This window comes from Mandrillus leucophaeus, unplaced genomic scaffold (assembly GCF_000951045.1).
Source record: "Mandrillus leucophaeus isolate KB7577 unplaced genomic scaffold, Mleu.le_1.0 Scaffold14, whole genome shotgun sequence".
Lineage (NCBI taxonomy): Eukaryota > Metazoa > Chordata > Mammalia > Primates > Cercopithecidae > Mandrillus > Mandrillus leucophaeus.
Genome location: NW_012101365.1, coordinates 607,779 through 622,631, shown reverse-complemented (window position 1 = coordinate 622,631; position 14,853 = coordinate 607,779). Strand labels below are relative to the sequence as shown.

Here is a 14,853-nt window from a genome sequence, read left to right as displayed (position 1 = left end):
TTTTTTTGGAGATGGAGTCTTGCTCTGTTGCCCAGACTGGAGTGCAGTGGCACAGTCTCAGCTCACGGCAACCTCTGCCTCCCGGGTTCAAGCGATTCTTCTGCCTCAGCCTCCCGAATAGCTGGGACTACAGAAGTGCACTACCCCGCCTGGCTAATTTTTTGTATTTTTAGTAGAGATGGACTTTCACCACATTGGCCAGGCTGGTCTCGAACTCCTGACCTCAGGTGATCCGCCTGCCTTGGCCTCCCAAAGTGCTGGGATTACAGGTGTGAGCCACCGCGCCTGGCCTATTTATCATCTTTATCTCCCCTATTTAATGTAGCTGCTTCCCTGCAGGGATATTGTGAACTTGTTACAAGGTATTGCTAGGGTATAATGTACCATATAGCATGTGGACATCACGTTACCTTGGGGGCCTATGCTAGAAGTTTTCTAGAAAAACCAGACAAGTGCTCTGGCCCCAGCCTCCCTACCAGCTGCCAGAATGATGTCGCCGAAGCACACACCTTGTCAGGCCACCCCTTGCCAACTCCCAAGGCTCCTCTTGCTCTTAAAAGAAGTCCTGAGTTATTGCTGAGTCCTTCCTGGGAGTTCACCCCTGCCCTGCTTGCCACATCTCCCACTTCACTCTGCCTTAGGTCCTTGAGCCTTCCCTCAGTTCTTCAAATATGCCAAGGTGGTTCCTACCTCAGGGCCTTTGGACGTGCTGTTCTCTCTGTCAGAAACACTTTCTGCACTGAGCTTTCTGTACCAGATTTCAGCTCAAATGTCACCTCCTCAGAGAAGCCTTTCCTATCCCCAGACTAGGTCAGGTCCAAGGATTCTTCTCCTTGGAGCCTGCCATCACCCTCATAGTGATTTAATGGGGGGAGGGAGGGTCTGTCCCTTAAAGTGAGAATGCTGTGAGGGCAATGACTTGGTGACTTTGGTCCCTGCTGTCTTCCAGTGCCTGGCACAGAGAAGCCTCAAGCTTGCTAATTGAAAGCCTTCAAAATGCTGTCAGCCCAGGAAGGAGGCAGACACATCGTTAAAGCCTCTGTCCTGCCTCAGGTGGCTGGGCTAGGGGCTCTGTGCAGTTGGTAACCAGGAGAAATAGAGTTGAATTCCAACCAGGAGACTCCAGGAAGACTTCCTGAAGGAGGAGGTGTTTGGGCTAGCCCAGTGGTTTTCAGCTAGGGGTGACGTCACCCTCTGAGACATTTGGCGGTGTCTGGAGACATTCTGGTTGTCCAGCTGGGGAGAGGATGCTACTGGCATCTGGTGCTCAGGGGCCATGGATGCTGCTAAACATCCTCAGATGCCCAGAACAGCTCCCCTGTCACTCCCAACAACAAAGAATTATCCATCCCCAAATGTCAGCAGTGCGGAGGCTGAGAAAACCTCTTTTAGACAGGATGTGGAGTACCAACAAATGTCCAGAAGCTGCCCATGGCAGAGTGTGCCAGGGCCCATATGGCTGAAATTCAGGGGTGAGGAGTGTGTTATCATGGTGGGAGATGGGATTCGAAATTCCTCAAATATCAGTTCTCAGGATCACCAGAACTGTATGAATCCACCACCAGGGAGTTTACCTGAGGCCCAGCTGGAAGGGGTCCCCGCCCCTAACCCCCACCCTCAGCAGTGACTGAAACAGGACTTGGCATCTCTCTGCAGGGAGCTGGACAGCCTTGTCCAGTCCTCACAGTACTGCAAGGGTGAGAACCACCCGCACTTTGAAGGAGGAGTGAAGCTCGGTGTGGGGGCCTTCAACCTGGTGAGTGCTCCTGCCCCATTTCCACAGCACCTGGCTCGAGCTCAGTCTCCCCTTCTGTCCCTGACTCGTGTGGTCACTGCCAAGTGCCCCTGCACCTGACTGTGTGCTGGGCACTGGGATCCAGAGATGATCAGATGTGTGGCCAGCCTTCAGGGACTCACAGCTGGGGTGGGGTTGGAGTGGGCGCTGGAGCCAGCTCCAGAGTCCATCAGTGCATTTCTTCCCAAGTCCGGCCAGTAGCTTGAAATCCACTGTGGTAGAGCCTTCACAGCACCTGACCATGGCACACATAATAAATCAGGGCTTTCTCTGCCCTAGAGAGCTGCTGGTTACACATTTACCAGTGGCAGGGAAGGAGACAGTCCTGAAACCAGCTGATGACTTAGAGGGGACAGAGAACTAAGTCTTCCTCCTGCATGGAGTGGGGGAAGGTTTCCTACGGGAGGGAGTGAGCATCTGTGCTGGCTCCTGAAGGATTCCTAGGAGTTTCCCAGCTGAGGAGGGGCTTTCAGGCAGAGGGATCAGGAAGTCTGGGAAAACTGCCTGATCAAGGGAGGAGGAGCTTCCCAGGGAAGATTTTAGCCTCGGGAACCTAGGTGGCCAGGGGCCTTTCCAAAGTTAGAGGGTGGCCCTCTCCTCTCCAGGTAAAGCCTGTTAAAGAGCAGGCCTTGGGACAGTGGGGGTGGCCCCTGCCCCCTCTGGGTACCTTCACATGCTTGATTACCTCCTTTCTTGCAGACATTGTCCATGCTTCCTACTAGGATCCTGAGGCTGCTGGAGTTCGTGGGCTTTTCAGGAAACAAGGTAACCACCTGCTTCCTAGCACCCCTGACCTGCTCAGCCCCAAAACTAGGGCTGGGCTGGACAGGGTGGGGCTGACAGGCCGCAGGGCCTAGGTGCCCGTCCTGGCTCAGCCCCTCTCATTGTATGACCCCGGACAATGCCCAGACCTCCCTGGGCCTCAGTCTTCTCTCCAGGCGAATGGGGCTAGTGATTCCTGCCTGGCCCTCCCAGGGTGCAGAGACTCTGGGTGGGTGGGGGTGGCTATGAAGGGCAGCTCCATCAGTGGCCCAGGATCACACATTCTCTGAGCCTGACAGGTGTCAGGAGCTGGTTCCTCTTTCTATAGATACTGCCTCACTTCAAGACTTTGAGCAAGTCCTTCCCCAAAGGACCATTTTCTGGTGCTACCACTTCATCCAGCAGATGCCCGAGGGAGGCCCTACTGGGCATCAGACCTTGAGGAGGAACCAGAGAACTCAAGCACCCAGAGACTTTACTGAGGGCAAGAACCTGAGTACTAACCCCAGGTTGAAGGCAGCAGATCAGGGAGGGCTTCCTGGAGGAGGAGGCTTCGTGTGGTAGAAGGAGCATTGGCCTGGAAGTTAGGATCTCTGGGTCAGTCCAGCCTCATCCCCTTTTCTCTGTGACTCTGAGCAAGTCCCTACCTTCTCTGAGCCTCTTTTTAGTAAAATAAGGACCTTGTAATGGACCAGATAAGTGTTTCTCAAATGTGCACTGACCCTTACTGATATTTGCCACAAGCGCGGACCTCTCTTTTATAATGTATATATTACTTTTCTCAAAAGTGACTCATGACTTTTACTGAAATTGATTCAAAGGAAACATGTCTACACAAACCTCCATATTATTTGGCATGATAAGAACATAATCATAAAAATAAATACCACAAGGGCCCAGCCGTCTTTTGGAAAGCCCAGCTAGACTATGTGGTGGGCCCGGGTTCAGCCAGGGCTGCCTCTTTCTGAGAAAGGGGGCTTAGGGTGAGAGAGTTCAAACCCCGCGAGCAAAGGACTGGGGATTTCTCCTGGGCACCACCAAAGGATAGAAAGATAACTGAGAAGGGAAAACGCTCACGGTGACTCAGTGTTTCCTGGCGCCTGCCCACGGACCCCTGAAATCTTGGCTGCCCTCTGCTGTCTGAGCTTTGGAAAACATTGGCTAGAGGCTGTGAAGGTCTCTTTCAGTTTTGTTTCCTTAAGAAAGCACATGGGTCATGAGTAGGACTTCAGGATGATGAAGGGAGGGCCCAGAGGTGAGGCAGTGTGGCCGGGCCAGGCGGGTTGCGGGACCTACTGTGCCAGCCTGGGCTTCCTCTTTATCTCGAAGGCAGGGGAGCCATGGAGGGTTTGAGGCAGGAGTGAGGCAGGTCAGATTTGTGTTTTAGAAAGAACGAGAATGCTCTGGAGGACAGACCAGGGCAGAGACTGCAGGCAGGGAAACAAGGTGGGGGGTCTGTCCCCAGCCCCTCCCCAGCCAGGCTCTGGAGACTTCTCCCCCAGGAAGCCTTCCCAGGCCCCACCTGTGCCCTGAGCCCGTGGCTGGGATCATCCACCTCCGTGTCTCTCGTGCTCCCAGCCAGACCTGGGTTGCTAGAGCCCTCAATACCCATTGCAGGGCAGCTGAGCCGGTGACTATAGGGAGGGTGGGGAAGGGGCTGTGGAGAAGGTGGGGGACACCTGAGACCCGCCAGGCCTTTGTCCTGGCCTTGGCAGCCATGTCCCCTTCCCCCAGGAATGCGCTGGGGCACTGAGGGGCAGCCCCTTGCTCAGGGCCACGCAGCTGACCCGGCCTCCAGGGTTCCAGCGCTCTTCCGCCCCTTTGCTGGCAGCACTGCCCACACAGCTGTCCAGCTGCCTCCCAGGCCCCTGCCCTCTCTGGGAGCCTCACCCACCCTCCCGTCCCCTCAGGACTATGGGCTGCTGCAGCTGGAGGAGGGCGCGTCAGGACACAGCTTCCGCGCTGTGCTGTGTGTCATGCTCCTGCTGTGCTACCACACCTTCCTCACCTTCGTGCTCGGTAGGTGCCCCTGTACAGGGGGACCTGGGGCCCTGGGGTTTGGTCGTCTCCAAGGGGGCAGGAGAATGAGGGACTACAGACCCTGCTCATGCCCCTGCGGCTAGGGATAGGGGTACTGAAACCAGAAACAGAGCCACATCCACTGTCCTGGGGACTGGCCTGCTGACGCCCACTGCCTCACAGTGTGACTAGGTTCCAGCCTCAGTTTTCTCATCTGTGAAATGGGGGCAGGGGGTGGTGCCTACCCTGTGGAGGGCGTGAAGACACTGTGTACAGCACCTTATGGTTCTGGGCACAGCCTTGGTGGACACAGGCTCCTGGTTATCGAGCCCTGTGAAGTGCTTGGGGCGATATCTGCACTGCCTTATATAATCCTCATGTCACCCTAGGGACAGGGAGAATTATCATCCCCATTTCACAGAGGGGGAAGAGGAGACCCCGGGAAGCCCCTACTGGGTTGCTGGCAGGATCACAGGAGCCAGGAGTGCTGACATGTTCTGTGTCTCCCCCACCACCTCCTCCAGGTACTGGGAACGTCAACATCGAGGAGGCCGAGAAGCTCTTGAAGCCCTACCTGAACCGGTACCCTAAGGTGAGCCCCATGCGCTGCCCGGTACCTCCAGCCCACAGACACCCACAGACCCCCACGGACCCACACGGACTTGCATATGTGTCATTGCAGGGTGCCATCTTCCTGTTCTTCGCAGGGCGAATTGAAGTCATTAAAGGCAACATTGATGCAGTGAGTGATGGGGGTCAGGGCCGGGGCTGGGGATCCCTCGGGCTCTCCCAGGCCAGCAGTAAGTCAGGCATATGTGACATACTCAGGGACAGGACAGACTGGGAGGGGGTCCCCAAGAGAGAACCAACCAGAGAGCAGGAGAGGGAGAGGCCCTTTGGACAGAGCAGCCTGGGAAGACGGAGGAGGAGGCATTTGTGGTGCCTGGGATTTTGACTGGGAGATACAGGACTGCAGCATTGCAGTGGAAGGAGGTGCGGGGAGGTGCTTGAGGGAGGCAGAGGTTAGGAAAGCCCATCTGTTTAGGGCATGGCCATTAGGCTGGAGTCTGGTACCTCCCCTCCATTATAGCTCTGTCCTGTTCTTTCAATTTGTTACAAAAAACCAGAGTCCCAGGCGGGGACTGTATTTGGGCCCAAGGTCATGTAAGACTTAGGAGGTAAAACCAGAACTGGAGGCCAGATCTCCTGGCTCCTGGGGCCCTACCTGAGCCTAGCACAGGGTTGGACCACCATGACCTGGAGAGGCCCGGTCTGCTGTGGAGTTGGGAGGTGCAGAGGATGCAGAGGGGTTGGGGCTGGGTGGGCACCCATCAGGCTGACCAGAAGGTGCCTGCAGGCCATCCGGCGTTTCGAGGAGTGCTGTGAGGCCCAGCAGCACTGGAAGCAGTTCCACCACATGTGCTACTGGGAGCTGATGTGGTGCTTCACCTACAAGGGCCAGTGGAAGATGTCCTACTTCTACGCCGACCTGCTCAGCAAGGAGAACTGCTGGTCCAAGGTGGGCTGATGCCACGTGTTAGGAGCATTGGGTGAACAGGGCTGACTGTGTGCCTCCAGACCAGGGGCCAAATCCCTAACTAAACACAGATGTCTCAGCTGAAATCTAACATAACCGTAAATTCTAATAGGACTCAGGCTTGGAAGGAACTAAAGACCACAAGAGAAACTTCTGAACCACAGTGTGTCACAAAGGGACTTCTAGTCACAAAGGACAGAAACATGGCTCCCTCTGTCCAACAGAACTGTCTCTATGGTAGAAATGTTCTACTTATGCACTGCCCACATATGGTAGTCACCAGTCACATGTACACAGTGAGCACATGAAATGTGCCTAGTGCAGCTGGGAAACTGATTGTTTTCAGTTTTACTTAATTCAATTAACTAAATGTTAAATTTAAATAGCCATGTAGGGCTAGTGGCCACTAGACTGGACTATGCAATTCCAAAACACAAAAGGCTCATATAACTGAACATTCTTGGCACATCCGACTTCAGGTAGGGCTGGATCCAGGAATTCTAATGAAATGTCTGGCTTGGTCTTTCTATCTGTGACTGTGCTCTATCCTGTGACATCTTTGTTTCTGCGACATCTTTGCAGGAAGCTTCTCTCCATGTGACAGGCAAGGTGGCCACGGGCTGCTTCTACTCACATCCTCCCCTTGGTTTCAACCAGAGTCCCACAATTCAGCCTCACTGGTCTGACTTGTCACATGCCAATGCCTGGAACAGAGGGGTGGGAAGATTCTTCATGGGCTGAGGGTAGGAGAGGAGTGGTTCCACAGAAGAAAATGATGCTCCCAGAAATAGTGGAGGGATTAACAAGATGCCATATAGGCAAAACAAAGCCAAACAGATGCTTGCCTACCAAAGATGAAATTTATCACGGTGAGTATTGAAATAAGTGTTAGCTTGTACCATCATAGTAATGATAGTGCAGAAATTGGAATCAAGAGTCTTAGAACCACCTAGCTCAGCAAACGTCTAATCTGTTATTTGTAAATACACAGGACATGTGTCTTCATGGCTTCATCCCCTGCCCATAGCAGACATTGCTAATCAGTCCTCTGCCATGAGCCTGGCTGTGACCTTAGATGCTTTCCCTGCAAAGCTCCAGGCAGCTGTTAGAACTGACCCGCATTGGCACCTGTTAGGACACCTGTCATCTGCATCTGGTCCCTCCCCCTCCTCCACATGGAGGTCTCTTTTCAGTAGCCCTGCCTGGGGACCAAGCTGAAGGGGAATTTTCTGGGTCTGGGGCAGGTGGGGCTAGGGAAGGGAACAGGCTTCTACTGAGCTCTCAACGTGTCTGGCACCTGTCCTGTCCTCCACACCACACCCAGTGAGGAGAAGTTATTATCTCCATTGGGCACATGAGGGCCACTGACACTAAGCGAGGACTGTGACTTTCCCACCCACATGGCTGTTGGTGACAGACACTGGATTTGAGGACAGTCCTGTGTGACTCAGAGGCCTCTGCTTCTCTCTTGCTCCTAGAGTCCTCCCGAGGAGTCGGGGCTTGCCCTGAGCCCACCCTGCTACTGAAGGTGCTTCCTCAGGCCCAGCTCCCATGGCCCCCACACCTCCTCCTACTCCCAACAAGGACAAAGCCTCAGGGAACCTTTTTTCTTTTTTGAGAGATAGGGTCTTGCTATGTTGGTCAGGCTGGTCTTGAACTCCTGGGCCCAAGCAATCTTCCCATCCCTGCCTCCTAAAGTGCTGGGACTCTGGGCCTTAGGGAACCTTTTTGAACTGAAAGTGACTCTTGAAGCCTTCCTGTAGAGTGAGGTGGGTGGCTGGGGCTAACCACATGGGGAAAGGGAGACCTGGTGGGGGCACACAGCTGCTGTATAGAGGAACGGAAGGTGGGCCAGGTCTCCCAGCTGTCAGCAAGTCTGGCCTAGTTCCCAGCCCGCTGGGGTGGCCAGTCCCGCGCTCTCTGCAACACTCTCCTCATGAGGACTTCCTGTGAAAAACGGGGGTTGTAACACTCTTGAGTTCTGGGGCCCCATCCATTTCTAATCTCTAGAACTTGGCCATCGCAGACTCCACCAACTTATAGTCCTGGGGCCTGGGCCTCTGGCCATTACCATAGGCACCACCCGCTCTGCACAGGCAATGCCCCTCTCTGCCAGGATCCTCCGAGGTCAGCTGCTGGGTCTGACCCGCAGACCCTGACTGAGTGATGGATGAACAGAGTACGCAGACACGGGCTTGCCTGTCAGCAGATAGGGGACCCTTGCCAGAGTTAGCAGCAGCCCCCATAAGCCGGCCATGCTTGCATTTATTTAGTACAGATGTAATGACAAAGGCCTACAGCAAACTCCATTTCTGGGTAATTAACATTGTGCCCCCCGCCCCACCCCCGGAGAGAGCAGTCCTCTGCTCCGATGATTAAAGGCCAGGTTCCGAGGCCTAAGTAAACTAACTTATCTAGATCAATTCCCTTCTTGTTATCTACTCTGAGAGAACTCAGCTGTCTTCAGCCACATCCTTTCCCGAAGCTTTTGCAAAACCTCCCAGCCTTCCAAGAAGGTTTGCTGCTTTATATAATTTTTCCCACCCTGACCTATCTCCTACAGTCAGCCCTGTGGAGGCCTTTGTGTTTCCCCCAGTGCTGGCAGCCTGGAGGCTTAGATGGCCAGAAACAAGGCGGTGACAGTGGCCTGCTCAGGGCTTGGGAAACCCAAGGAGCTAAAGGCATCCTCGGGCAACCCAAGAGGACAGGAAGGCTTCTGAGGAGAGACCTCTGAGGTGGGTCTTGGAGAGGAAGGATTTAGGGAGGCAGAGTGGAGGAAGTGAGAGGACACCCCAAGCCGAGAGGGCGGCAGGACCAAAGGCTCAGAAGCCAGAGCGTTGCGGAGGGGCTCTGTGCCATGGGGTGAAGAGTTTGCACAGCAGAAGAGCAGGGGGCCTGTATCAGGGGAGACAGCTGCTCTTTTCCCCCAGTGTGGCCGCCGTACTTCTCTGGAGAGCTGGGGCATCCACAACTCTCAGTCACAGCCTCCATCCTAACCCTGCTGGTGCTGTGAGGGTGAGCTGTCTCACCCTTGGAGGTGAGCCTGGTGGAGAAGGCTCTTGGAGGTGAGCCTGGTGGAGAAGGGATAATGGCATCCCAGGCCGAGGAACAGCACAGGCAGAGGTCCGAGGAGAGTTTAAGGAGTGTAGGGGAGGAAATGGCAGAAGATGAGCCAGAAAAAGAAAGGTTAGGGCAGGCCGTGGAGGACGTGAGTGGCTGTTTGAGCTTTATCTAGCAGTAGGGGAGCCCTGGCAGGCTTATGGCTTAGATAGGTGCTTTAGGAAGCCCACCAGCAGTTGCTGGGCCATCCCCACTTGCCAGGTCCTGTTCTAGGCCAGGAAATACAAGAGTGAGCAGGAAAAGACCCCCTCTGAAGGCTCACATCCTAGTGGGGAGAGAGACAAGAAACACAGATGTGCAATATAACATGATGTCTGGTTCCAGTAAGAGAAGTGAAGAACAAGCGAGGCCGGGCGCAGGGAGTGACGGGAGGGGCTCCTTTGTAAGGGGAGGTCGGGGGAGGCCTGTCTCAGAGGACACCAGAATGGAGCGCAGGAGCAGCGCATGGCAGTCACAAAGCAGGCCATTTGGGCAGAGGGAGCTGTGTAGGGCAGGGCAGGAGTGTGTTTGATGTGTCCTGGGAGCAGCCCGGAGGCCGTCGTATGGCTAGAGTGTGGCAGGTGTTGGGGAAACAGTAGATGTCTCCTGAGTGTGATGGGATACAACCAGATTTCCAGAAGGGACTGACGTGAGCTGACTTAAAAAGGTCAGCGTGCGAAATGGCTTGCAGGGGACAGGAGTGGGAGCAGGGAGACAGGAGACAATGTGTACCAGGACAGCAAAAAGACATCCCGGGTAGCCTGGAACAGGGAGACGGTGTGGAGATGGTGGCAGTGCGATAATGAGAGCCGTAGGGCAAGGCCAGCAGGATCCTAGAATGAGACGGGAGGTAAAGTCACTGGGACTTGGTGCCTCCACGTCAGGGGCAGGGGAAAGGGAGAGGACAAGGGCAACCCGGGAGGTTAAAGATGGGACCGGGGCCAGGCGCAGTGGCTCATGCCTGTAATCCCAGCACTTTGGGAGGCTGAGGCGGGCGGATAGCTTAAGGTCAGGAGTTTGAAACCAGCCTGGCCAACATGCTGAAACCCCGTCTCTACTAAAAAATACAAAAACTGCCAGGCGTGGTGGTGCATGCTTGTAGCCCCAGCTACAAGCCGGGAGGCGGAGGTTGCAGTGAGCCGAGATCGCCCCATTGCACTCCAGCCTCAGTCTGGGCGACAGAGCAAGACCATCTCAAAAAAAAAAAAAAAAGGTGGTACCGGGAACAGGTTTCAGGGAGGGAGACTCTTCCCACAAAGACCAGCTTTTCCTCATGCTGTAAAGGGCGGGCTGAGGCCCGCGCATGGGTGGGGCTGCCAGGTGGAGGCCGCTTTCCGCCTGCTCTAGGCAGGACTCCCGGATGTCCGGCGGCCTTTCCTCTCCACCCTTTCTTAGCCAAGAGGCAAGAGCTATGGTTCGGAACTTGGCCACCTGAGGGCAGCACAGAGCCAGGCTCCTGTCTCGGGACTTCTGAGGAAGGGGCGTGGCGTGCAGGGAGAACTGGGTGGGGTAGGGGGTTCTCCCGCAGGGCCACGGTTTCACTGTCAGGGCTGGCTGTGCATCTAGTGGCCAAGGCCGTGGTGGGGTCGACTCCCGGCTCTGCCCCAGTAGCTCTGGGGTCCCAGGAAGCAGAGGTAGGGTACGGACTCCTTTCTGGCATTGGCTTTGGGATCAAGCGAGGTGCCGGATTTGATGTGCCTGGCACACAGCAAGGCAGATAGTTCTACCAGAGTGGCCCGAGCTGAGCCGACCCAGGCCCTGCTCACGTTTCTGGCTCAAGCCTCTTTTTTTTACAGCCCGTGCTTCATCGTCTATTGATAATCCACACATATCCTGTCGCCTCCTGGCTTTGCTCAGCCCCTTACCCTTGGCTGGAAGGCCCTGTCTGGGGCCTCAGGGAATGTCCCCATTGCCCTTCAGGGGCCCACTCTGAAGGTGTTGCTTCCCGGAAACCCCGATTGAGCCCCTGTCCTTGTGTGTCTGCCGCAGCCTCAGCCTGTCCTACCCATTACTAGTTGCATGGGTTCTTCTTGCCACTGCTTCAAGTGGAGAAGAAGGTGGCTGCTTTGACATGGGTTGTCCTGGATTCCGGTCTTCAAGTTGCTTCAACTTCTTACCTTCGTTTTTCCCCTGGGGCTTGGAGACAACGCGAGCTCCTATGCTGGGCCACGTGAGGTCCGTCTGCAGATTCCAGCCGGGCTGGGGCTGGAGGAGGGCTGCTCACACCTGGCTGTTGCTCTGTCTCACACAGGCCACCTACATTTACATGAAGGCCGCCTACCTCAGCATGTTTGGTAAGGAGGAGTACAAGCCATTCGGGGACGACGAGGTGGAATTATTTAGGTGGGTCTCACCATCGTGCTCCCACTGTGTAGGCCGCTATGGACAGACCAGCCAGGCTATCCTGAGCTGTGGGCACTGCGGAGGGAGGAGTGGGGTGACTCCCTGCCCCTACCCCAGGACTGACCCACCTGCGTGTCCTCCCCTCCCATTGCCACCCCATGCTGCTGCTACTGGTGGTTGGAGCCCTTTGAATTTCTTCAGAGGCTTTCTTTCACAGAAATGGTTTTGTCAATATCATCTCCCTCCAAGTCTCTTTCATGTGGGCAGTAGGACAGATATGGCCACCAAGGTCCGGGGAGGGAAGGTCTTTCACTCTGCTGAGTTAACCTGAGACACTCAGAGAAGCACAATGGAGAACTGAGAGTCGAAATCGAACAAACAGGAGTAAACCCAGCCCCTGCTTGTTCTTAGCTGTGTCACCTGGGACAACTTCGGCATCTGTAAAATGGGAATAACAACCTCCACCTCGCTGCACTGTTTTGCAAATCAACTAGATAATAAATGTAAAGAGCCTGGCATAGAGCTAGGAGCCTAGAAGCTGCCCGCTAAGTGGTGGCTGTTTTCATTCTTCCTGTACCACCGTATTTGCTTCCTGTGAAGCATCTTTAGAGCAGAGCTCAGCCGTGGCAGGTGGAGGATGGAGCTTGGAGCCTTCCTCCAGTCTTGGTGAGGTTGACCCCAATTTGCAGACCTGGAAGTGGGTATAATATGGGCCTCCTAGGCTACTGCTGTCACAATAATAGGGCATTCATCACTTCCAGAGTGTCTGCTGCTACAGCAGGTTCCATGTCCCCTCTCAGATGACTCTTCCAGAAAGCCTAGGAGGCCAGGTGTCATTACCTCCATTTTAGAGATGAGGAAATTAAGGCCAGGAGAGGTTCTACAGTGAATAAGCAAACGAAGAGTTTGGGGGGACCTCACACCCACATCCAGCTGTTTCCTGTGCCTAAATGGCTCAGGCCTGAGGTCACAGCCACACCCAGTGACTGTGGCAGAAATAGGAGGAGGGTGGGATGGAGCTGGGTGGGTGAGGCCCCAGATGTGGAGGCGTGCCTGGTGGCATACCGCATTTTGCTCTGTCCCTGCAAACAGCTGAGAAGGTGAGAACTCTCGAGTCAAGAGTTAATTAAGGGTTTGAGCTGTTTGGTGTTGGGTAGGTCGCACCCTTTCTCTGAGTGTTGGTCTCTCCTGTGAAATTGGGATTAAACTTCTCTTGAGTCCTCCCCGGAAATGGGGCCTGGGAGTGGAGGCGATAACTAGGAGGCAGGACTGACCCAGGGGTGTTTGGCACACTGGCACTTCTGCCAGCTGGCGGGGAGGAACCCCTTGCCCAGCCATAGGAAGTGGCCAGGTCTTGGGGCAGGGTCTCTAAAATAAGACCATAGCCGCAGGCTATTTCAGACCTAGAAGGCTCTTTAGAGTCCAACACTGTCATTGTACGGATGGGGAAACTGAGGCCCAGAGAGGGGCCAAGCATGGCTAGGTAGGCTGGGGACCCTCCGCCCTCTCCTACTCTTTTTCATCCTCTCCCACCCTCCCCATCTCTTTTGCAGAGCTGTGCCAGGCCTGAAGCTCAAGATTGCTGGGAAATCTCTACCCACAGAGAAGTTTGCCATCCGGAAGTCCCGGCGCTACCTCTCCTCCAACCCTATCTCGCTGCCAGTGCCTGCTCTGGTGGGTAGGAGGTCTGGACTGGCACTGCCCTCCGGGTATAGGATTGTGAGGATTCACTGAGAGCCACAGCCAGGGGGAAGTGGATGAGGAGAAAGACCTTCGTGCCTCAGGGACCTGGGGAGGGTTTCGCAATTCACCTGCGAGTCTGACCCAGCCTCTACCCCTTAGAAAGAGATGGTCCACTGGGGCTGGGAGTGGAGAGACAGGCAGGCTGCAGATAAGAGGCAGAGAGGGTCGCCCTCCTGGACAGATAGCCCCATGTCGCTGTGCCCAGGCAGAGGCATCACCCGGCTGCCTGTGATCCCAGCCTGACTGCTCCAGTCTTGTCACAATGATTTTCATTGTTTTCACGGTCCCCCTCACTGGGCCAGCGTCTTCACGTTATATTCAACTCTGAACTCACATAATAGCCAACATTGTTATTGAGCACTTGCTCTGTTCAAGGCTGCCCACGCCCATTGCCTGTTGCCTCATTTGAGCCTCACATCAACCCTGTGAGTAGGCGCTGCTGGTATCTCCATTTTACAGATGTGGGTAACGAGACCTAACAGATCAGTAGAAAGATCAAATAACTTGCCCAGGTCACACAGCTGGTGAGTTGGAGTCAGAATTTGAACTCAGCAGTCTCGGCCCACAGCCCATATTCTGAGACATGGTTGTGATGCTAATTCTATGCACGATTTGAGTAGGCATCTGATAAAGTTCCAGCTTGCTAAGAGTCCTTGTTATTCAAGTAGTAAGGGAGCTGGAAAAGTAGAAGGAAGCCTGCTTGAGAGACCTTTTTTTGGTCCTGGCTGTACTGTTCATTAACTGAATAGCCTTAGGTCGGTTCCCTCTTCCCCTTATGTAAAATGGCTATAATAATAGATTCCTTTCCCATTTCACAGAGCAGTTATGAGCATGAACGAGAAAAATGTGTTAAATACTTTATCAGTTGAAAAGGTCAATATTTGGCAGGGCGCGGTGGCTCATGCCTGTAATCCAAGCACTTTGGGAGGCCGAGACGGGTGGATCATGAGGTCAGGAGATCGAGATCATCCTGGCTAACTTGGTGAAACCCTGTCTCTACTAAAAACACAAAAAATTAGCCAGGTGTGGTGGCAGGCGCCTGTAGTCCCAGCTTCTTGGGAGGCTGAGGCAGGAGAATGGTGTGAACCCAGGATGTGGAGCTTGCAGTGAGCCGAGATCAAGCCACTGCACTCCAGCCTGGGCGACAGAGTAAGACTCTGTCTCAAAAAAAAGGTCAATATTTCTATAGTTTGATTCAGCATTTACAACCTGAGTATTTCTAAAGTTTTAAAATATTTTATGGTTTAAAATATACAATAGGCCAGTCATGGTGGCTCACGCCTGTAATCCCAGCACTTTGGGAGGCAGAGGCGGGCGGATCACCTGAGATCAGGAGTTTGAGACCAGCCTGACCAACATGGAGAAACCCCGTCTCTACTACAAATACAAAATTAGCCGGGTGTGGTGGTGCATGCCTGTAATCCCAGCTACTCGGGAGGCTGAGGCAGGAGAATCTCTTGAACCCAAGAGGTGGATGGAGGTTGCCGAGATTGTGCCATTGCACTCCAGCCTGGGCAACAAGAGTAAAACTCTGTCTCAAAAAAAAAAAAAAAAA

General features: G+C 54.3%; 1 protein-coding gene across 7 annotated transcripts in view; it reads left to right on the top strand.

The window, feature by feature from the left end:
* The window catches only part of TTC39A (tetratricopeptide repeat domain 39A), a 62,835-nt gene that overhangs the window by 41,086 nt on the left and 6,896 nt on the right, over window positions 1-14,853 (top strand). For 5 of the 7 annotated variants that reach the window (XM_011973732.1, XM_011973731.1, XM_011973734.1 and 2 more), the window contains 8 exons: window positions 1,657-1,756; window positions 2,495-2,560; window positions 4,468-4,576; window positions 5,101-5,168; window positions 5,259-5,318; window positions 5,934-6,095; window positions 11,464-11,555; window positions 13,109-13,229. In XM_011973732.1, coding sequence (XP_011829122.1) covers window positions 1,657-1,756; window positions 2,495-2,560; window positions 4,468-4,576; window positions 5,101-5,168; window positions 5,259-5,318; window positions 5,934-6,095; window positions 11,464-11,555; window positions 13,109-13,229 — 778 coding nt within the window. Of the gene's footprint in view, window positions 1-1,656; window positions 1,757-2,494; window positions 2,561-4,467; window positions 4,577-5,100; window positions 5,169-5,258; window positions 5,319-5,933; window positions 6,096-9,700; window positions 9,880-11,463; window positions 11,556-13,108; window positions 13,230-14,853 lie in introns of those variants that run through there. The other 2 variants (XM_011973735.1, XM_011973736.1) reach the window with 2 other exon arrangements.